Consider the following 24,344-nt stretch of genomic DNA (forward strand, 5'->3'; position numbering starts at 1 on the left):
CTTGATATGGAAAGATAGATTGCCGCCCAAGATAGAAGGTGCATAGAATGGAAATATTGACTACCAATATTGTGTAATGAGATGGTTGTGATCTTCACCAATATTGCATCCCGAGGTAATTGAGATCTTCAATTGGAAGTACAATCTCTTTGGGGTAATGGACATCCATAATAAATTTTTTTTTTTTTTTTTTTTTTTTTTTTTTTTTATATTTTATAAAAATTAACTTAATATAAAAAAAAAAAAAAAAAACAAAACCACCCCCCCAACCCACAACACCACCCAAACAAAAAAAACAAAAAAAAACAAAAAAAAAAAAAAAAAAAAAAAAAAAAAAAAAAAAAAAAACAAAAAAAAAAAAAAAAAAAAAAAAAAAAAAAAAAAAAAAAAAAAAAAAAAAACACAAAAAAAAAAAAACAAAAAAAAAAAAAAAAAAAAAAAAAAAAAAAAAAAAAAAAAAAAAAAAAAAAAAAAAAAAAAAAAAAAAAAAAAAAAAAAAAAAACAAACAACGCTTGGTTGGTCACTTCTCACAACAAAAAAAAGAAGGGAAAAACAAAACAACCCCCCCACCCCCCCCCCAATAAAAACCACCCCCCCCCCCAACACCCCCCAAAAGGAGGGAATTGGGGTCAAAAGAGGAAGCCACCAAAGAATCCATAAACAACTGAAAATATGCCGTGTTTTCCAACATTGAAGGAGTAGAAATTTGACAACATTTTTGTGATTGTAAAGCCGTCGGGGGGCACACTCATCAGGGGAGAAATCCAAACGAGTTAGGTGAAGAAGATCCAACACTTTATCAGCGGTGTGCAAACTAGGGGTGCAAGTTTGGCCCTGATAGCCTTGACCAGCCCTAAGCCCGCCCTTAGCCCAAATAGGGCTTGGGCTCAAGATTTTGGCCCTGAGGGCGGGTTAGGGCCAACATATTCTGGCCCTGACTAGGGCCAAGGGCGGGCCTGGGATTCCTCTTTGGCCCACTAGCCTGTCCCGACCCGTCCCTAATTTTTTGCCTCGACTTTGGCCCTATTTTGGCCATAAACCTGGCCCTAATTTTGTTCCCTGATGCTTGATTTCAATGTATAAGGAACAAGACAAGGAGATGACCAATCAAGGCCTAGGCCAAATGTATGGGCAATCAAGGCCAGTGGCTAAGGCTAAAGACATGACCAATTAGGGCCAGGGACAAGGCTAATCAGGCGGGAATGGGCTTAGCTTGGCCCTGTAAGGCTTAGGGTTAGGATAATAAATATAATCCTTGGCCCCGAATTAGAGTCAGAATGGACTTATGCTAGAATCTACGGGGCTGAACTTGGGATTGCAAAAGCTCGGCCCAGCTGGCCTAGTCTGGCCCTGTTACAGCCTTAGAACTGCGAACTGCGAACTAGGCTGGGCCGGTAACGTAAAGATTTTGATATTGGGGCCCACTACTGATTTATCCAAATTTGACCGTTTGTAAACCAAAGTCAAATCTCTGTTGGACTGAATCGCACTTTAGGAGAGGAGTGATCATTTCCACATTTCTTCCTACTTCCCTCGAATTTCTTGATCTCAGTATCTTCACTGAAGCTGCTTTGGCGCTTTGCAGATATTCACCTTCAAAACCCTAGCTTCCCCTTTTTTCTGCAATGCAAGGAGTTATTTCTTTGAAGCAGCTAACAGCCGGGGATAAATCTCTGTTCTTCTCTAGAACCAGCCATCCCATAAATGGAAGTAAATTCTATGATTCCAATAGTAGAAGGTTAAGTTTGTCGATCTCCGCGGTCTCCCAAAATGGTAATTTGAAGAAATATTGATGTTTTCTCTTTCTTGTCCGTTCAATTCTTGTACTCGAAGTTTAGAGTTTGGTTTTGATTGAATTGCCGAAGTTTGAAGCCAGAATTTTGAGAGCTTGGATCACGTGTGGTGTGTGCGATACTCATTTCTCTTAAAGAGAGTCTGCAAAACACATGTCTCTTAATACGTTCTGGATAGACTGTAACAGACGATCACGAATTCTTGATGTTTTGTTTTGCTCCTTTTTTTTTTGGGGGGGTGGGGGTGAGGGTATAAGTATGGTTTATATTAAAGAGAAGCTTACAAAGAAGCCATCCTCCTAGAAACCCTTTAGAAAGAGGGGTAAGGAGGATCTAGACAAAGAGGGAATTACCTCCTAACCAGTATCCCATGTAGGAAAAGAAGCCCAATCACACTTCTGCGTCCCTTTGAATTAGATCAACTAGCTCTCTAGGGAATTGATTAGGATCCCACCACACTTGCTGGTGCCTAAGCTGAACCCTTATCTTGTAATTGGCTGGTTGGTTCTATTCCCTCCATACATGCCTAAACTCCACCTCTGTTAACAAAACAGGCTCTTGCAAAATTTGCCCTTTTATAGCTTGATACTACCAAGGCCCTTGGGTAGTCCCATTAAGAATATCCACTGACAATTTAGAATCAGATCTGATGAAGACCTCCAAATACCCTTCCTGAATACAGATTTGCATCCCTTTAAGTATAATTTGCAGTCACAAATTGATGATCTATACAAAGCTTGGATAAATATATGTGAAAATGTTAAGTATTAAAAGTTGGTGATTCTTTTATCCTTAAAAAGAAGTTGATGATTTGTGCTTTGGCATCCTTGTTTCTTTCTTTTCCTGCAAATGAAATTAATTGTAGATAAAGTTCTGAAAATGATTTTTCTATGAAATATTAGGTTCAACTTATGAAGCACAGGATGCTTTAAAGCGTGCTCTTGCAAAGAAGGCTGTGGGACTTGTTAAATCTGGAATGGTGGTTGGTCTGGGCACAGGAAGTACAGCATCAGTTGCCATTGAAGAGCTTGGTAGGCTGCTTAGTCAACAGAAGGTGCAAACTTGAAATTTTACTACCACTGATTTTCCTCTGTTGGCTAAGGATGATTGAGATGCATTAGGAATCTCATGTCTGCATGATCTGCAACTGGGAGACTGTTAACACAATCAATTTGGAAAGCATTCCCAAACAGAATTCTTAAGTAAAATGAGCCATCACCAAGTCACAAACAACTTTATGGTTTTATTATTATTTTTTTTTTTTGGGGGGGGGGTGTGGGTGGAGGGTGGCGGGAGGAGGATTCTTGTAAATATGAATCAACATCAGTGAGTCAAGGAACTTATTAGAAAAATATGAAGGTTAAGGGTATTTCTAAGAAAAAAATGTTCAAGATTAATCTGAGAACTACAAAGAAGCTAATGGTAAAGCATTTTGCTTCGTATCCAATTTCTGTTTTTCATAATCAGATCATATCCAGAATGAATCTCGTTGTGCATGACTCAATTTCTATCAGTGAGTTAGTACAGACCACAGAGAAGGATCCTTCCTTTTAGTTCTGTAGCCTATGTTTCCTTGCTTCCTATTTAGAGTTTAACCATTTCAAACTTTTCATTGTAAGCCAATGGTGATGGAATGGCTGGTTTTCTTTTTCGATGCACTTAGCCAATTACATGTAGTTACTTGCTGTTCTAATATATCCATTGGCCTAGCATGCTTCTATTGGAATTTTGTGCTAGGATTTACCATAGTTTGTTGGAGTTTGGGTCATGAATTAATGTCCACAGGAGTGATGTATGTTTGTATTCCATGAACTGTTTAGTCTTCTTTGGTTGAGCTTAACTGAGGAAACTTAACTGATCCTTTTATTATGAGAATAATTTTGCTGCAAGCCTAACATGGTACTTAATGCCCTAATTGATAAGAAAGTGCTAGTTCCCGAAGGGTATGTCATTCGTAGTTTATGTAACACTCCACCTGAACTACATAGCCTCAGGACATGACTGATATGTTTGGCAAACCACACAATCCAAGATTGTGTAGTTTAAGGGCCACATCTCACATCTACACCATATATCTCAATATTAATGGCATAAGAGAACCCAATAATCATTAGTAGCGGAAGAAGAATTAAACTAAATTAATTCAAATGACTAAGGTTCTCACAGATTAACTATTACAGTGTTATCTCAATTGTCTTATTACATCTGAATCAATTAAATAAATTAAAACTAAAATTTTTGAATAAAAGCTCTAATTAAAAGAAGCACGAATAAGTTTTGAAGGAGGAAATCTGCTTACCATGGAGGTAAGTCAGACTTGTGTTTGATCAGGAGACGATGGGGGTGTGCTATGGGTTAACCTCGAACCGGACCTTTCCCCTATTAGTATAAAAATGTGGTTGGGGATGATCCTTTTAATGCCACGGAATTGTGCCTAATTAAATTAAACCATCACTAGATTATGTTGTCATCATCAAGCCATTACTTTTTTTTCTTGTACCTTTTAATCATCGTATATTATACAATAATAAAAATAATTCAAACAGTTATTGAATTCGGTTACATCTAAAACTGCCAACATGTATATGTTGATTACAACAACCTCAACGTTTACATGAGAAAAAAAGGGAATTTACAAAATTTCAAGTTCAAAATTTAAACTATTTTGAATTGAATTCAAATTTAACATGAACTCTAAATTTAAAAGAGTTCTTCCTCATCTAGACTCTTCAGTTGTTCTATCATTCCCCCTCAAACTGATGGGTGGTAGCTGCAGCAATTTGGTTCAATGCTCCCAAAAAGCTGATGATGGTAATCCTTTTGTGAATATATCAGCAATTTGGCTTTTTGATTCGAGGTAGTGAACATTGAGAGTCTTGTTAACAACTAAATCTCATAAAGTGGTAGTCCACCTCCATCTGCTTCGTACGGGCACGTAGAACTGGATTGGCTACCATTTGTGTAGCAGATTGACTGTCATGGTGTACCACTAGTGGCGGGGTATGTGTAATTTGTAAATCACACAAGATATAGGTGATCCATAACATTTCTGAAATGGTTACTACCCAAAGCCTTAATATTCTACCTCAGTGCTAGATCTGGAAACGGTTGGTTTCTTTTTAGAAGACCATGAGATTAAGTTGTTTCCTGTAATGTATAGAATCTAGATGTCGACTTGTGTGTATCAGGGCACCCAGCCCAATCAGCGTTTGTATAGGTAGTTAACTGAGTGATATTGGTGGATTTGAGCTGAATACCAACACCCAATATGTGCTTCACATATCGTAATATGCGTCTTGCTGCCTATGGATGTGCATCTGCAGGAGTTTTACATAAATTGACCGATATGATTAATTGCAAACGAGATGTTTGGCAGAGTAATGGTTAGATATTGTAGAGCTCCCACTAGCTGTCTGTAATCAGTTGGGTTGACCAAAGGTGTGCCATCCATGAGGGAGAGCCTACTTCCAGAAGCTAATGGTGTGAAGCAAGGCTTGGACTCATCCAAACCAGTTGATTGTAGGAGATCCAGTGTGTATTTGTTTTGTGTGAGGACAATACCAATGGAATCCCTTTTTGCTTCAATCCCCAAAGAATAATGTAAGTTTCCAATATCGGTCATAGCAAACTCCATACTTAGTTTCTTGATCACCATTTGAATTTGTGCTTCACCGGAACCTATCAGTATGATGTCATCTACATATAATAACAAAACAATCATATTACTATTGCTGCTGTAGATAAACATAGATTGATCTGCAACACTTTGTTTAAATTGGTATTGGAGAAGATATCCCTTGAAAAGTTGAAACCATGCTTTTTGGAGCTTGTTTCAAACCATAAAGTGCTCTTTGTAGATGATAGACATAGGTGGGTTTGTTTGACAAAACAAATCCTTGAGGTTGTTCTATGTAGACATCTTCAGTTAATGATCCATTCAGAATTGCATTTTTAAGATCTAGTTGATGAATCGACCATGATTTGGAGACAACAACTGATAAGACAATTCTAAAAAATAGTGGCTGGTTTCCACAATTAGACTGAAGGTTTCATGAAAATCTATCCTTGCTTGTTGGTTGAAGCCCTTGACAACCAATTTTGCCTTTTATCTCTGTATAGACCCATCACTTTTTGTTTTGATCCTATAAAATCATCTACAACCGACAACATTCATGCCTTGAGTGTAAGGAACTAATGTCCATGTTTGGTTTTTCATCAGTGCTTGTTATTCCTCCTACATTATTGCTATCAATTTAGGATTTTTTCCGGCTGTTTTGTAGGTTTAGGTTCACTTGGGATGGTTGTGGTCGATGCTATGAAGGCTTTAGGAATAGGGTGTTTGGTGGTAAAAAAAGAGACATAGACCTTGGCTTTAATAGAACTGGGTTGGCTTCTTCTCACCATGGGATGAGTTGGAGCAATTGGTGGTGTTGGGGGTGGGATCAATGGAGATGAGGGAGAGGGTAGTGGTGGTGGAGTTGGCATAGTGGTGGATGAGGTTTGGGGTTTGAGGCATGGGATGATTATATGGTGGAGTGGAAGAGGGTGAGGAGGGTGGGGTGGGTAATAGATTAAGGTTGCAAAGGCGGAGGTGGAATACTGACTGTAGGTTTAGGTTGATAAGGTAGGGTTGGTTTGAGGAAAGCATGTTGAAAAGGAAAAAGTATTCTCATAAATTGTAATATGATGAGAAAGGAAAACCCTACCAATGTCTTTGTCTAAGCACTGATACCCTTTGATGATTTTGAGTGCAACTAATAAATACACAAGGTTTAGACTTTGGGTCTAATTTTTCTTCTCAATGCGGCTTCAAATTGGGATAAAACAGTGAACCAAAAACCTGCAGGATAGAATAATTTGGTGCCTGTCTATATAGCATTTCATATGGTGATTTGCCTTGTAAGACTGGTGTTGGCATCTAGTTTATTAAGATACAACAGTCATGAATGCTTCCGTCCAATTCCTCTGGCATATATACCTGAAACATAAGACATAAACTTGTTTCTGTAATGTGGCGATATTTCCTTTCAGAAACAACCGATACCCTTTGTGATTTTGACTGCAACCAATAAATACCCAAGGTTTAGACTTTGGGTCTAATTTGTCTTCTCGATATAGCTTCAAATTGGGATAACATAGTGAACCAAAAACTCACAGGAAAAAAAAATTTGGTGCCTGTCTATATGGCATTTCATATGGTGATTTGCCTTGTCCGCTTTATTAAAAATATAGTAGTCATGAATGCCTTCATCCAATACTCCTTTAGCATATATGCCTAAGACATAAGAGATAAACCTGTTTCTGTAATGTGGTGATGTTTCCTTTTAGAAGCACCATTCTGTTCAGGGGAGTGAGGATATGAAATGTGAGAACCAATTCCACAATCATCTGAATATTTTTTGAAAGCTCCCTTCGTGTTAACTCAAAAGCACCATCACTTTGAAAAAAATTTAATGGTAAAAAAATAGAGATTTTCAACCATGGTGTTAAAATGTTTGAAACAATGGATTGCATCATTTGTTGTGCAAAGGATAAAGCCATGTATGAGTGAAATCATCTACAAATTTAATATAGGAATAATACCTACTAACAAACAAAATTCTTGTTGGTCCCCATAAATCACAATGAATGAGTTCTAAAAGGTGAGTAGTATACTCACAAAAGAAGAAAATGTTAATTTATGATGTCTTCCAAGCTGACATGCCTCACAAAAGCTATTTATTTTACAAAATGAATGAATCAAAATATTACTGCGTAATTTATTTAAAACTAACGGAGATGGATGACCAAGCTGATGATGCCAAATTTTAGAAGATGCTTTGGAACTGTAAAGAGCCGAGGAAGGCACATCATTGGCCAAAAGTGAGTAAAGCCTATCTTTGACTAGACCCTTCAGCAGAATTGCACTGGACTTCAAATCCTTTATGCACAAATTCCATGGAAAATTCAAAAGAACAGTTATTATTAGTAGGTTGAGAAATCAAAAGTAAATTTTTGAAAATTTGTGGGACAACAAGAGTGTCATTTAATTGCAAAGATTCTAATGGAGTTATCATAAGTGATGATCCAATTTGAGTTATAGGAAGTTTCATACCATTATTGACTGAAACCTGTTCATCTCCATTATAAGCAGTTGATTGTTGCAAAGTAACAGGATCAAATGTCATATGATTGGTAGCAACAGTGTTCAGAATCCACTTAGTATTATTTATAGAGATTGCATTGGTGTGCACAAGCTTGCATATGGTGTAGGAGGGGGTAATGGAGCACTATTTCATCTTTGAGGATACCGAAAATAGAACTTGCTAGCTGGATGACCAATTTTAATATAGATCTAGCATTTGAGGGGTTGAATATAGTGATTGGGAGATCGATTAGATGGTGAGTAGAATTTTGGTGTGACAATCAAGGATCCACAGTTATTTGGTCTGGGTAATTGGTTGTGTTGGGTTGTAATAGTTTGGTGATAGTTTGGTTGTTGAGTGGATGGTGCTAAGGGGAGCTGTAGTGTAAGTGGGATCAGGTAGAGGGGAATTGGTATTACTATAGCCAAAAGGAGTCATTGCTCATCTGTCAATCATTTAACTTGATGCTCTGGGAAGCATGAACAAGATTTGGAGGAAAACTGCTTACATGGAGGTAAGTCAGACTTGTGTTTAATAATAGAAAAATTCAAACGGTTATTGAATTGGGTTACAAGTTACAACTAGAACGTCCAACATGTATATGTTGGTTACAACAACCTGAATGTTTACATGAGAAAATCATGGGAATTTATATTATTTTAAATTCAAAATTTAAACTATTGTGAATTGTATTCAAATTTAAACCTGAACTGAAAATTTAATAGAATTCTTCCTGATATGGGACTCTTCAGTGGTTCTATCACTAATGTCTGTAAGCACAATTCACACACACAACAAACATTGTGTCTCTATCTCCTGTGCCCGCCAAATGTATTCTTTCAACACTGGAGTATTACCCATCTGGGTATCTAAAAGAAATATTCCTTGAAAGGTAAGCTTTCCAACACAAGCTCAGTGAGGGGAAACATAAGCACAATGCAATTCTACCTCCTCTAAATGCAATGATACAATTGAAGTGAATAACCATGCAAGGCTGTCACACAAATAAGTCAAAAACACATGTAGTCCATGAAAATGCATCATCCATTTATTAGAAATTAATGTAGCAGACAACTTCTAAGTCTCAACTTATATAATACTACTCGCAACAGATCAGATAGATCTTAGCCTCCCCATGTGTGAGAGACCTAGAGATGCGTACCCTAGTTGCTTTTGGAATCCACCAGTCATAAACACCAGTAACCTCAAACTTAATCATGGTACTTTTAGAAACTATAAGAATTGAGAGCTGCAAAAATAAATTTATTTTCCTTTACTACAAACCCATGAAACTTGTTAAACCAGTAGAATGCAATATCAGAAACCCAGTGACACATAATTACAGTACAACCTCTGTTTAATAAAAGGGAGAACCCGGTGCTGAAGGCACAAGTAGAGTCCGGGGGTGGGGAATTTTCTATGCAACCTTATCCCGCCAATTTTTTCTGAGAGGCTTTCCCAGTACCTCGACCTCAGGCTGCAACTGTTGTCCACCAACCATTGCGCTAGGGCCCACCCTTACAGCCACTGATTAAAGGAATCTGAAAAATATTTACATACCTTCTCACAGCAACAGCAACAATGAACTAAGCCTTTCCTAACTTATGGGATTGGCTACATGGTTCCAATAGAAACCAAGGTGGTTGAAGACCTTCTCGAGACAAGAAAAGGAGGAGAGGGATAGGGAATGAGCTGACAAATGAAAAAAGAAGAAAAGGAAACATGACCAGAGTATTAAAAATTAAAGGATGAAGAGCAGAAATGGAAATAAGAGGAAAGACTCATGGAACCCTTTGAACTACATTGGCTATATAAACCCTAGTCAATGACATAAGCACCTGTTCAAAAACTAATCCAACTGGGCTCAAGAGCAAAAGACACAATTCTGGGATGTAGAAGTGTTTTGCTCTCCAGAAATTTCAATAGAACCCAAATTCCAGCAGAAAATGAAGCAAATTTACTATTTGGCATCATAAGAAAAGTGGGTTAAAAAAAGTTGTATTCCTTGTACTATTAATACATTCATTTTGCCAAGTTTCTATTTCCTTGAAATTTGAATTTGTAAATGTGATTATTGGTACTAATATGGGGGAAAAATTATCTGGTTCTAATGCAAAATGAAAAGTGAAATTGTTGTATTGAAGGCTGATTTTTGTAGTATATGACCAGAGGAATTTTAGAATTATTTTTTGTTTCTTTGGTAAAATAATCCTGAGTGCTACATGTTAAAAAATCACAGAAGTATTGTAGTTCTTATATTCTAGTAGGATTCACAACTGGTCTCTTGAGAATTGGACCTCTCATTGTTTTCCAGCTGACTAATGTTAATAAGAACTAATGAAACCATACTGAAGTTCCAACTTATTAACCATTTTCACTGATCTTCCTCATGTTTCTTTTCAGCTGAAAGATGTTGTTGCTGTAGGAGCAAACTATCAGTCACGAGTTCTGGCTCGGCAATTTGGTGTAAAGACTGTGAGTTCCATTTCTAGATTCCCTTCTCTATGTTTTGAAAATAAAATAGAAGTAATTTTATACTCTTCGCAGCATTTTTGTAATCTTCTTAACTTGCAGGTTGACTTGAATGATGTCAATAACATTGACATTGCATTTGATGGAGCAGATGAAGTAGACTTGAATAAAAACTTATTGAAGGTTAAATTGATTCATAATCTTCCCTTCTTCTTTTTCCGTCTTTTGGTTACATTCAAGGCATGCTTAGTGCTGATCACACTAAACAGAGATTTCTTTCTTGCCAGGGTGGGGGAGCTGCTCATACCATGCAAAAGGTATGTTTGCTTTTTTCTCTTAAATGATTTCTTGGCTACAAAATCCTCTTCTTCTTTCTTTTTTTTTTTTTTTTTTTTGGGTGGGGGGTTCAAAATATTGTATGTGAGAGATAACGAGTATGAAATGATAAAATTCTTTATTGAGCCACTTACACTTTTTGACATGCTATGGCATCCTTTAACTGTTTACAGATGACACTTAAATGTCTTGCTTTTATAACTTGGCAGTGTCAACCTACAAGGAATTAGACCCACAAAGGTAAAAAGTCATCACTAACATATTAAAAAATGAGCCTATGTTCTGTAGTTGCTGACCTACTGGGCCCATTAATCATCACAATTGTAAAATGGGGTCAATTTGTGGAATGTACCAGTGTCTATAAATTGTCTCTGAAGTTTGATTTAACTTTTTATAAAAATTTTTAGTTGGTTCTTTTAATTATTTTCAACTGTAATTATTTTCATGTCTGATTGTCTCAATCAGGTAATTGATTCCATGGCAAAGGAGTGCATAATATTGGTGGACCAATCGAAAGTGGTTCTCCAGCTTGGTAGCACGTTTCCTGTTCCTGTGAGTTGATATCTTTCGGTGGTTACTTTTGATAGTATTTCTCTTGGCACATGTAGACCTTTAGTGTATCCCCCCAGTGTGTTATTAGCGATGACATAGGATATATGTGCATATTTGAATATCATGTAACTGGTAATATGGGTTATGCATGCCTGTCACTGCATGCGCTTGATTGCCTCATTCTCATGTTCATTTAGTCATGACACCGACCATGACTATGTTATGGTTAGCTCTTGCCATTTACCTGAGTATTGAGCTTGACACAATGCCTACGTAACAAATTCATTGTGGAGGGTAAAAAGCTTTGAAGCTACCATACCATATTGGGTTCTTTTTTGGAGTATTGGAATGTTGGGGCTGTCAAGGATTTGAGTTGGACTTGCGTCTCATCTGATCTGAATCTGAATCTGATTGAGGATTTAACTGACCTGTTAAATCACATAGCAATCAAAATCTGAAATCTGACATGGATTCCAACTAACACAAACCCGATTTATGTGATACATAATAGCTGAACTCTCCTTTCTCAAGAAGATCACGTTATTATCTAAAACTTTGACAAAATTGAGAGAGAGAATGATTACAATGTGTCTCTAGAGTAGCTTAGATCCTTTTCCCTTTTTGGTCCTAATTGGATCATTCAAAGTATTTCTGATTGATCTGTTAAATTATATAGGATCACTTTTCAAATTTGGATAATTCCAGATCCATCGAATGAACTGAATGAGCTAGAGGCAGACCTAAAATAACCTTGGCAGAAGTGATTAGAAAAGACATACATCGCTTAGGTCTTGTATCCAGTATGACCTTGAATAGAGCTGATCCGAAGGCAAGGATCCATGTAGCAGATTCCATTTAGTTGAGATAAGGCTGAGTTGTTTGTGTTCTAATTCATTTTACAGTCCTTTTGGAATGTCACACTTCAATTAAATGTCCACCAGATATATGAATGTAGTAGATGAAGGATATAACTTCGGAAAGTTTTGATATTTAATCATTTATTCAGAGTTCAATCTTCAATGGAACAGATATTCTCAACAGTCAAATGTTAATTTTCTGCGGATTTTACGGTGCATGGTTGAGTTACTATTCAAGTGTATAAGGTATCTTATGGTTTTTTGAGCATGAGAAAATTTGTTTAAATGGTTGGAATCATCAAAAATCCATTATGAATGACATCAAGTACTTCTCCATGAAATATCATGTTTAGGACTGCAACCCCCCCCCCCTCTTCCATCACTATACATTTTCTTTATTTTTTTTCAGAAATTACTACACATTTTGTAGGTTGAAGTTCTCCCTCTTGCAATATCACCTGTCTTGAGGCGTCTTGTGACTCTTGGAGGAGGTTGGCCTTTATATGCTGAATAGACTTCCAACTCCAATGCTATAACAGTCGTCTTTTCATTATATGACCTTATCTAGATATTTTGCATTAGTTCATGTAATTTACATGCAGGAGGAGTTTTGGTATTAACTGCAGTTAGTGAATGGCAGTACCTGAAATTCGATCTGCTTTGAGGAAGGATGGTCCAGTGATCACAGATCTAGGAAATATGATGGTAGATGTGAGGTATGTGTCTTATTCAATGACATGCATTCAATTTTTTAGATGGAATTATTTCTTGCTTGATAGTGTAAGGAATACTAGATTACTGTTTTCTTTTCCCTTGAATTGGAATTAGAAGTAGCATGTTCATGCATTAAGCAAGGTTTTTTATTTATAAAATAGTGCTTTTTATGTTGCAGATTTGACATTGCATTAGAAACTCCGCCAGTGTTTTGCTGCCGGTCCCAAGCCCGGGTAAAGGAGGAGGGTTGGTGCGTCAGGTCGGCAGCCGGCACCGGAAAAAATCTAGCCAAGCCTTTTTTCATGGATTCGACCCTATATGATAAAAGCTATGCTAGGGCGTTCCCCGACAAAAGAAGCGACGCGCTACACTATGGCCCGGGTGTAGTGATAAGTGGGCAAGGGTTAGCTAGGGCGTCCCCTATAAGCGACGCGTCGCATCGGCGCCCGGATGCGGTGATAAGTAGGCAAGGGTTCCCGCGCCGTGGACGAGTGCGGGTAAAGAAGCTAGTCCATAAGCGTAGGATTAGATTGGCATCTTGGAACATAGGATCTTTAACTGGTAAGAGCTTAGAATTGATTGATGTTATGAGGAGAAGAAGGATTAATGTAGCTTGCATCCAAGAGACTAGATGGAGGGGTAAAAAAGCCAAAGAGTTGGATGACTTTAAACTTTGGTATACTGGGGATAAAACAAATAAAAATGGAGTGGGTATAATAGTGGATAAAGATTTAAAAAATGATGTGGTGGATGTTAAAAGAGTGGGTGATAGGATTATTGCTATCAAGCTGGTAATGGAGAAAGAGTGCATAAATATAATTTGTGCATATGCACCTCAAGTAGGATTAGATGAAAGTCTAAAGCTAGAATTTTGGGAAAGTATGGATGGATTAATGCAAGGAATTCGTCAAGGAGAAAAGATTATCATAGGAGGTGATTTAAATGGACATATTGGAAAAGATCAAAGAGGATATGAGAGCGTTCATGGAGGATATGGTTTTGGAGAAAGGAATGAGGAGGGGATTTCAATTTTGGATTTTGCTACTGCTTTCGATCTATCTATATTAAATACTTACTTCAAAAAGAGAGATGAACATTTAATTACTTTCAAAAGTGGACAACATAGAAGCCAAATAGATTTCTTCCTAACTAGAAGGACTGATAGATTGTTGTGCAAGGATTGCAAGGTGATACCGGGGAAAGCTTAAGCTGCACAACATAGACTTGTGGTCTTGGATATGTGCTTAGTCCCAAGAACACATAAAAGGTCCAAGGTAAACTATCCCAGAATAAGATGGTGGAATTTGAAAGGAGAGTACTCTAAATCCTTCATTAATGAAGTAGTCAAACAAGGAAAATGGGATTTTAAAGGGGATACCAATGCAATGTGGAATGAGATGGCTATGTGTATTAAGAAGGTGGCTAAAGATGTTCTAGGTGAATCAAAAGGAAAGACTCATTCTTATAGAGAGACGTGGTGGTGGGATAGTGAGGTTCAAGTTGCCATTAGGAATAAAAAAGCTAGTTTTAAGGCATGGCAAAGAACTAAAGATGTTGAGGATCTTCATAGGTATAGGTTGGATAGAAATGAAGCTAAGAAAATTGCAGGAAAAGCAAGGGAAAGGAAATATGAAGAGTTGTATAATAAATTGGGCACAAAGGAAGGGGAAAAATCTATTTATAAGATAGCTAAGATGAGGGATAGGAAGAGTAGAGATCTTGACCATGTTAGATGTATTAAAAATGGAGATGGTAAAGTATTAGTTTGTGAGGAGGATATTAAGAAAAGATGGGAAACCTATTTCTCTAGTTTACTAAATGAGCATTCTTCAAGCACTTATGTTTCGGACGATTACACTTTTCACCAAGGCACCAAGGTCCGAACTTATATACGTAGAATTTCGATGTCCGAAGTAAAAGAAGCTTTAAGGAGGATGAAACTCGGCAAGACACAAGGTCCTGATGAAATCCCAATTGAAGTATGGAAGAGCTTAGGAACCCATGGACTAGTTTGGTTGACTAAGTTGTTTAATAAGATTATGAGCACAGGGAAAATGCCAGATGATTGGAGGAGAAGTGTTGTGGTTCCAATTTACAAAAATAAAGGAGATATTCAAAGTTGTAATAACTATAGGGGCATTAAATTGATGAGCCATACGATGAAATTATGGGAGAGAATAATTGAAACCCGTTTGAGACACTTAACTACGATTACGGAGAACCAATTTGGGTTTATGCCGGGAAGATCTACAACGGAGGCTATTTACTTAATTAGGAGACTTATGGAAAGGTATAGAGAATGTAGGAAAGATCTTCATATGGTATTTATTGACCTAGAAAAAGCTTATGATAGAGTCCCTAGAGCGTTAATTTGGCAAGTACTAGAGAAAAGAAGTGTTGCAAGTAAATATATAGATATAGTTAAGGATATGTATGATGGTTCGGTGACTAGTGTTAGAACAGTGGGGGGACAAAGTAATGAATTCCCGATAACAGTTGGGCTACATCAAGGGTCAACTTTAAGCCCATATCTATTTGCACCTTGGTAATGGATGAATTAACCAAAGACATTCAAGATGAGGTCCCCTGGTGTATGCTTTTTGCGGATGATATTGTGTTGATTGATGAGACCCAAGTGGGGATTAATACCAAATTAGAATCATGGAGATTAGCTTTGGAATCAAAAGGCTTTAAACTTAGTAGATCGAAGACAGAATATTTAGTTTGTAACTTTAGTCATGATCGGCCGAGATGATGAGGTGGTGATACTTGACGATAAAGAGATTTCTCGAGTGATTGTTTTAGGTACCTTGGTTCAATCATAAGTAAAAGAGGTGATTTGGAAGATGAGGTTTCCCAAAGAATTAAAATAGGGTGGATGAAGTGGAGAGGTGCGTCCGGGGTCTTATGTGATCGGCGTATTCCATTAAAGCTTAAAGGAAAATTTTATAGGACCGTTGTTCGACCAGCTACGATGTACGGTGCAGAGTGTTGGGCTGTTAAAAAGAATCATATAGATAAACTCAGTGTAGCAGAAATGAGGATGCTAAGATGGATGAGTGGCAAAAATAGGATGGATAAGATAAGAAACGATCATATTAGAGTTGGGCTGGGAGTTGCTCCCATAAGTGATAAGCTTAGAGAAAGTCGTTTGAGGTGGCACGGCCACGTTCAACGGAGACCTATAAATGCTCCTTTACGGAGAAGTGATATAATCCATATTGAAGGAACTAGAAGAGCTAGGGGTAGACCTAAGATAACCTTAGGAGAAGTGGTGAGAAAGGATATGTATAGCTTAGGCCTTGTATCTAGCATGGCCTCGAATAGAACTGATTGGAGGGCAAGAATCCATGTAGCCGACCCCATTTAGTTGGGACAAGGCTTATTGTTGTTGTTGTTGTTGTTATTTGACATTGCATTAGAAACCATTATAAATTAGATCCCCAAATAATAAATGATAGGGTTTTTACATGCATCCCCTTCGAAAATCTCACCTTACATGCACCCCCCTGAAAAGGGTCCAAATAATAAGCCGGTCAAAACTGTTAAATAATGGTTTAAAATTCTAATAATTTTTTTCTTTCTAGAATAGCCATATTACCCTTATAGTGGGATAATGTAACCATCCCCGATCTGAGGTTTAGTCATAAAGGCAATGCATGTTACCTATTATCTGTCATCATCATCATCATCAAGCCTTGTCCCAACTAACTGGGATCAGATACATGGATTCTTGCCTTCCAATAAGCTCTATTTGAGGCCATGCTAGAAACAAGGCATAAGGTATGCATATGCTTTCTCACTACTTCTCTTAAGGTTATCTTACATCTGCTTGTAGCTCTTTTAATTCCTTTAATCTGTGGATATATCGCTTCTCCGTATAGGGGCATTTAAGACCTCTGTTGAATGTGACCGTGCCACCTCAAACGACTTTCTTGTAGCTTATCACTTATCTGAGCAACTCCTAGACCAACTCTAACATGATCATTCCATATCTTATCCTTCCTAGTTTTGCCATTCATCTATCTTAGCATCCTCATTTCTGCTACACTGAGTTTGCCTATATGATTATTTTTAATGGTCCAACGCTCTGCACCATACATCATAGCTAGTTGAATGACGGTCCTGTAGAATTTTCCTTTGAGCTTTAAAGAAGTATGTCGACCACACAAGACCTCAGATGCACCTCTCCACTTCATCCACCCTATAGTACTTGTTACCTATTATCTGTGATCAATTAAAATAGGGTGTCAGTGAAAGATGTTATATCCTTCTACTGTACCAGATTAGGAGATTTTGACGGGTGATGCCCAATAGCAAGGACCCAGCCATGATGGTGAATTTTAATTCTCTTTTTGCTCAAAACCAGCCTGGTAGTCTCAGTTGGCTAAGCCAACATTATTTCTAGTCCTACCAGCTCTTGATGCTACTTATCTACTCCCTCATCCCCAATCTTGGGGTCACATGGTGCATCGTTCACTTCTGTAATCAAGATGAAGAAAAGGGTCCATTACCTTCTGAAATTCTCCATAACTAGGATTCCATTAAAAACATCAAAAGAGAAGGAACATATCGGGAAGGAAAACCCAGGTAATCATGTTCTTGTGTCTCACACTATCACCCCTGATTCCATGCATGTGGCAGTGTAATGGTAATGGCCAAGGGCAGAATGCTTTACAAGAATTGCTGACTTTATGGTACAGTGATCTTCTCTCCAGCATCCTCAGTACACCCAAGATTGGAATTTCCTTCTCCTGGTATGTAGTTCAGAAATCAATGGATACAAACATTCTTTTCTCTGGAACTGAGAATAGAGTGTGGCAGGTGAAGAGAGGAGGGAGAAAATAAGCACAGGTTGGTGGTGGTCTTCCTCATCAAGGCTTCAAATGTAAGGTATATGACGATGAGGGGGAAGCCAGGTCACCCAGGAGACTTGACGAACCTGTTCAGAATTGAGAGGAGAAGCGAGAACATTAGCCCTGAATCGACTACTTCCCTAGGGTGTGTGACTCTTGCCATGTAGTGTAGTTGGGGGAGGGGAGGCTTTGGGATCACTAAGGAGAAGGGAAACAAATAGTTTTTGGTTTCAGAACAGAGAGTTCTTTTGTCTTCATCAGAGCTAGGAAGGATGAATAGGGAAAGAAGAAAAACAGAATTGAATGGAATAAGGGAAGAAAGAGTTCATGGCACTGGTTATGCAGGAGTAATAGCGCAAGGTGGCCCCTGTTAAGCAATTCACCTGGGCTGTTTAGTGGGATGAAGGTGGCTTTAGTGACAGTAAGGGTTGCAGCAGAGGGGCATTGGAGGGATGGGCTTAGGAAGTCTGACAACTCCTCAGAAAAACATGCTGTCCAGCTTGTAGTTAAGAGGGGGAAAGGAGAAAGTGAAGAAGATGGGAGGATGAGAAGAGACGAAAATTCATTATTTTATGTAAAAAACCCTAAATAATACTTATTGGGCCGCCTGCCTCTCTGTAAACTCATCATAAATTTTAAAACCACACTTTCTTGTGAAAGTAGAATACATGAGCCTAAGACTTTGTTTGACTGCAAGTATCTTTAAGAAAGCACTTCCTTACTCAGATCAATTATCCAATATTAGAGGAAAATTGATGTTCTGTAACAAACTAAAGTGAGGTTGAAGTGAAGACATATCTGGAATGTTACATGCTGCTATATCCCAAATTAAAAATGATTTGTTCTAGGGTTTCCATGGAACACCTATGCTTTATGGAGTAAGGTCTTATACAATTCAAGAATAATGATCCTTCAAGAACCTAGAGCTTTGACCAAAAATGAGGAATAATAGTGACAGATTTCAGCAGGAAGAGAAGCTGGGCTTGTTGTTTGGGTTTGGTTTCACTTTCTTGGCTTTTTGGGCCATGGAATTTTTAAAATTTGAGTTCTCTAAGTGTCTGTTTGGTTACATAAGTCTAGAGATTTCAAATCTATAAGTTATAATTTATAAAATTAACTGTCTGGTTAACCTGAATATATGGAATGAAATCTGTGGATTCATTTGTGATTTTTGTGAATGTGCAAATGTTAGTGCTTTTATAGTAGAGATGACCTCATACCCAGTAAAAAGATGAATCTCTAGATTTCATGAATCCAGAGATTTTCACAACCAAACGGGTATAACCAAACATGCCCTAATATAATGGGCCAATTCTATAAAATTCCAAATATTAGGGATTTAGGTTTTATACAGGATTAAATTTGTTTCTAATTGTATTAATGTAGCAGCTTTCTATTTTGATTCCTCAAGAACTCTCTTGCTAGTGCAGGAAGAGCTACTATTTTCTTGTGATGCTGCAAGCAAAGATATAAGTAAAGTAGCAGGGGATTCATACTAATCCAACACTTGACCCCCAAAAAAAAAGGGTGAAAAGAAAAGCCTATCTCTGTTGCTGTTCCTTGAGGGATGCAGGTTTTCTCTGTGAGATACAGAACTGCCTAGTGACTTGCTGGCCAATGCCTAGGAGAGAAACCTAGGTCTTACCTATCCTTCTTCCTTTTTTCCCTTCTGCTTGCTCAATCCTCTCCAGTGTCTTGTCTTACCTACATGCCATGCAAACTGTGGTGCTGGTTTTTGGTAGAACCATGACAACTATGGTTTCGGACTTGTTCATAATGCAGGACAACTTCCTAGAGTCCTCCTTCAAATCCCACCCCCAAGAGGTTGTATTGTTATTCTGAGGCCTGCAGATGCAGAGGTGGTATTAATATGGTTTTGGACTTGTTCGTTTGGTGTTAACTTCCCTATTTTGTTATAGATCTATATTAGTTAGATTGCATGCACCTCCCATCGATCCACAGCTTTGGGGTTAGATATTACTGGGTGCTGCCATCAATCTGCTGCTACAGCCCTTCTTCCTTTACTCCCTCTGATTTATTTTGTCTGTCTCTCATGAAATCAGGACCTGGAACCAATCCCTGAATATGCAAAGTAAGAGAAAGTGAAGAAAACTACCACTAGGAGAAGAAATGGCTCAAGGTTAACAAATGTGTCTTAGAGCAGTAGGGTTTATATAATAGATATAAACAAGGAACAACACCATAATACTCCTACTAACACTGCACCAACAATAACACATGCCTTATCGACTAAATGGGTTCGGCTACGGGGATCCTTGGCTTCCAATCAGATCTACTCATGGCCATACAAAAAATAATAATAATAATAATAATAGAAAATATAAAAAAGAGTATCTGTGCTAACCATACCTTTTTAATATAACAGCATATAAACTTAAATACTCCCCCTCAAGCTGGGGAATATGCATCGTTCATCCCAGCTCGGAACAATCTTTCAGAAAGTTAGGATGAATTGGTTAACATGTAACCCAACTGATCTGCAGAAGCGCAAATGGAGTGGCAATTAGTTTTCTCCTATAAGCATCCCTTACAAGATGGCAATCAATTTCAATGTCTGTGGTCCTCTCATGAAACACCAAATTAGTAGCTGTTTAGATGGATGGTTTGATGGTCACAAAACATATAATTGGGTTTGGTAGCTGGATTATGGAAAACCCAAATTCATGGATAAGTGATCTCAAACCGCATTAATTCATCTGCAGTATGAGCCGTATCTCCGTACTCAGCTTCCACACTAGACCTTGCCGCAAGTCCACTTTTAGCTCTTCCACCTGATACGATTACCATGACATACAATTTTCTTTGGTAAATCCTCTATTACCATCAGCATCAGTCAGTCAGCATCTGAATATACTATCAGATCAGCAAGACCATTATGTCTATGACAATACAATCTGATGGTATTGTCAGAAAACATCCCATAGAAGTCACTGCCAAAAAATATTAAAGAGTAAGCTGGACACAACAATCTCCTCCTTGTTTTGAATTCTCCTCCAACAAGCAAACATATTGTTGGATTCTCCATCTTCTTCAATAGCCAATTCGCATGCGTCAAACACATTGCCTGAGTTCTCCTCCAACAGGGGCTCAATTCAAATGTGTCAAACACCAATGAAGTTTATGCGATGCTTGAACTTTGCAGTGAAAGGGCTTTGGCCTATAGGAGTCCATTACTGATGTTGTTTGGGGATGTGGGGCAAAGTCCCTGTGTTACTATACGACCTGACATGATGGATTGACCCACTTGGTCGAGTATTTATGCTTTATCCCTTGTGATATATAATCAAGTGAAACAAGTGAGATTTGGGGATTTCCAGAGAGTAAGAATTTCTGGGTGAGAGTTCTTGCTGCCTTTTTTGAGTGTTCTTGAGAGATCTCCATTTTATCTTATTATGTTGGATGTAGTGAATCATCTTCAGCTTCAACCACAGATGTAGCACATTGATTTGGTGTATGAATCAAGTTGAATTTTTGTGTCATCTTTTCTCATTTGAAAAAAAAAAAAGTTCATAATTTCAGAAGGCAGTAGTAGAAGAGACCTTAAATTTTTGTTGATTTTCAACCAACTAGGAACTGTGCAAGCATGATAATTCTGAGGTCAAGGTACTGAAACAGCCTCAGCAAAAATTGTTGAGGTAAGGCCGTATGGGAAAACTGCCCTCTGTACTCAGCTTGTGTAGAAGCCTTCGGCACTGGGTTCGTCCTTTTTCTATGGAAAATCTCTACATTGCAATAATACCCCTACTATGACCATATAAACAAAATAAAAACCAATAATACCCAAAGTACCTTTGTGCTGGTAAATCTAACGGCATATAAACTTTCAACATTTCCATCTCCCAGCCACCAAATTTTCCTGTCTCTAATATATTTCTTGTTTTTTATCCTCACCTTCTCACTTTCCAAAGTTGTTGAGTCAATTTTTGTTGGTTTGTAATCTGTTTCTTCCCCCTGATATGGGTGACTTTCTATTTCAATTTAGGATGTTTTTTGTAAGTTATCATTCTGCCTTGTATAACCATTTATTCCTAGTTTCTATCTGTTTTAGATACTTCCTTTCTTCGTACTGGTGCCTTGAGTTCATATCCAGCCGTTGGATTTGTCAGCATCGTATCAGGACTATTTAACTGGAGTTCTGTCCTTTCCTGGATGTGGTGTGAGACACAGAACATGTCCTAATTCTGGTTCAACCTACCTGTGAGACAGAGAACATCTCCTAACCTCTATCATTAATGACTTGGAATCCCATCAAAGACTTCCATAGATATTTCCTAAAATGTAGTTTTTGGATGCATGATTTGAAAAACTTGACAAACAGAAATAGAAGCAAATGCACTCAAGGGAAGCTGACGGTAGTTTCTTTCATTGATGGAAGGAGTGAGAGTTGATATATTTTCTGATCCGTCTGTAAACCCAAAATATCATGAGTGAAATTACTTTTTATTAAAAATGGAAGGAGTGAGAGTTGATATATTGTCTGATCCGTGTGTAAACCCAAAATATCATGAGTGAAATTACTTTTTATTTATTTATTTGTATTTCCTTCTTTTGGGATATCTTGAAGATCTACCCAAAAAAAAAAAGTGAACTTCTATAGGGCGCATGCTACTTTACAGCTAAAGCTAAAGTAAGTATCTTTATATGAAATGGGATCATGAGAAGACGACTGTTGTAGTCACTGTTGAACAGTTAATTCATTCTCAGATGTGCTTTGGATTTGGTGGAGCATCTAATGATAGTAAGGCTCCAATGTGGCATTTTGTGGATGCTTTATTGGACAAGTCTGCTGCCTTCTGGCAGAGTTGTCTGGCCGAGTACTTACTGTTTCTGTCCGGTATTTGTAAACCAGCTGGCAGTCATACCTAATAAGTTCATCCAGCCCATCCATCTTTTGGCTGCTGTAGTCTATTGCCAGTGTTGGTGATTTATAAAGTTCACATATTGTCTATTCATGAAAGTAGGCTAAAGGATATCTTGCCCTGCTATCCAATTGACCAGTGACATTCACTTCAAAATTTTGACCTGATGATTGCTAGGAAAGGATCCATTCCATTTTATATTCACTTAATTTGCAACTTCACTTGGATATGAATATTTGGGTGAGCATAATCATTTGAACCTATCTGAATCTGATTTGCCTTTCAATTTTCAACTTGCCATTATGAATTAGAATCCTGCCTGGAATCTCCATCCTCTCTTGGGCCAATCATCCAGATTTGGAAGATTTGGTGTCATGCTTCTTGTTAAAGGTTTTGGGTATTCGACAACTTCCTAACCTTCAAAAAGTATGTTCTTCTTGCAGATCTCAGTATTCTACTTTTTAGTCCATGTCAGTCTTGGTGTAGGATTTTTCTGAACTTTGATTTTGATTACTGCATTGTTTGTAGTATCTGTAATATAAATCCTCATTAATTGAACGCGTGTTCCTAAATCTTATCAGCAGTATCTGTGTTAAGTTTCCTGTAACTAGTTAATTAACTTACTATCCTGTGTTTCCAGCTTTCCAAATGGGATCCAAAATCCAGCTGAGCTTGAGAAGAGCATCAATATAATACCTGGTGTTGTTGATAACGGTAAGGTGAAGAAGTGGCTTTTGCAATCTAGTTACTTGCTATTACCGGTCCCTTGATTATAGACATGCACGATTTCATAGTGGTCGAATGAATTTGTCCTTGTGGGGAGCCACTATATATAAACTACCTGCAACTGGAGTACATATTCACGGACACATTCAATGTCCTGACCTCGTAGTGCTATGAAAATTTCCTCGTGACATTAAATCCTTAATCTCATAGGTGGGATCGCCACTTCTTAATGGCCCTTATCTATGAATCCTTCAATTTCTCTAGTCACTATCCAGATTTTGTGTAGCTTTTTTCACCTCTTCTTGGAGCGGGCACAAAATGCTGCACAATGTTTTATCCTGTCTAAACATTTCTCACGATTGTACCTTTTTACAATCTCACTCTCATGTCTATTTGCCATGCCTCACTATAGACTTGGTTTTGGTGCATTGACCGAACCATCCAAACAAATTATCTACCTCATGGTAATCGTTGTTTCCCCGTTCTGCCATGCAGGCATTGTTGCTGGTGTTGTGTCATCTGTGATGGTTGCCATTCCAGACAGAGATGATGTCTTGGTGATGAGCTTGGAGGAATTTGCAGAAATTGTACAACAGAAGATGAAGGGAGAGTCAAGTTGATGAAATACTTGAAATGAAGAATCAGTTCAGACCGATATATATGTATTGGTAGAGGCGTAGAGCTTGTACCTCGGGTAGCATCACCGGGATATAAATTCAGCCAGGTGCAGCTCAAGTGAATGTCCTAATGATACTCTATGTTCCATATGGTTCTGAATACTAAAAATTAATAGTGACTTCCCAATTTTTGGGTGAACTAACTGGTTCCATTAGTGTGAATGAATTTCTACTTCATTGCTAGACTTTTCTTTTTGTTTTTTTGGGCCAAATGCTACTCTTCTTTTGAACCGAAGGAAATGCCTGAATCATGTGTGTGGGAAAGGGTAACAATCCCAACCATGGAATGATCTGTATATATGGAATAAGCATTAAGAAAAATTGTTAGGGAATGAGAACCTGGAAGAAGTGTAAG

At 37.9% G+C, this 24,344-nt stretch overlaps 1 protein-coding gene across 1 annotated transcript; it reads left to right on the forward strand.

The window, feature by feature from the left end:
- The first annotated feature begins 1,497 nt into the window (after positions 1-1,497).
- On the forward strand, positions 1,498-24,344 carry LOC149001999 (uncharacterized). Its single transcript, XM_089137211.1, has 10 exons — positions 1,498-1,774; positions 2,697-2,848; positions 10,323-10,394; positions 10,494-10,574; positions 10,679-10,708; positions 11,193-11,279; positions 12,567-12,627; positions 12,777-12,852; positions 23,227-23,300; positions 23,808-24,344. The coding sequence occupies exons 1-10, from the start codon at positions 1,627-1,629 to the stop codon at positions 23,930-23,932; spliced, it is 906 nt and encodes a 301-aa protein (XP_088993337.1). The 5' UTR covers positions 1,498-1,626; the 3' UTR covers positions 23,933-24,344.

Source organism: Hakea prostrata, chromosome 10, assembly GCF_041222555.1.
Source record: "Hakea prostrata isolate BN-2017 chromosome 10, UWA_Hpros_2, whole genome shotgun sequence".
In the NCBI taxonomy this organism is placed as follows: domain Eukaryota; kingdom Viridiplantae; phylum Streptophyta; class Magnoliopsida; order Proteales; family Proteaceae; genus Hakea; species Hakea prostrata.

What these genes read in the sequence shown, in the direction of transcription:
- LOC149001999 (XM_089137211.1), top strand. Translation starts at nt 1,627, where the DNA reads ATGCAAGGAGTTATTTCTTTGAAGCAGCTAACAGCCGGGGATAAATCT. An exon ending in CTGCTCATACCATGCAAAAG is followed by an intron (nt 10,709 to 11,192) that starts GTATGTTTGCTT and finishes TGTCTCAATCAG; the next exon opens with GTAATTGATTCCATGGCAAA. An exon ending in TCTTGTGACTCTTGGAGGAG is followed by an intron (nt 12,628 to 12,776) that starts GTTGGCCTTTAT and finishes AGTGAATGGCAG; the next exon opens with TACCTGAAATTCGATCTGCT.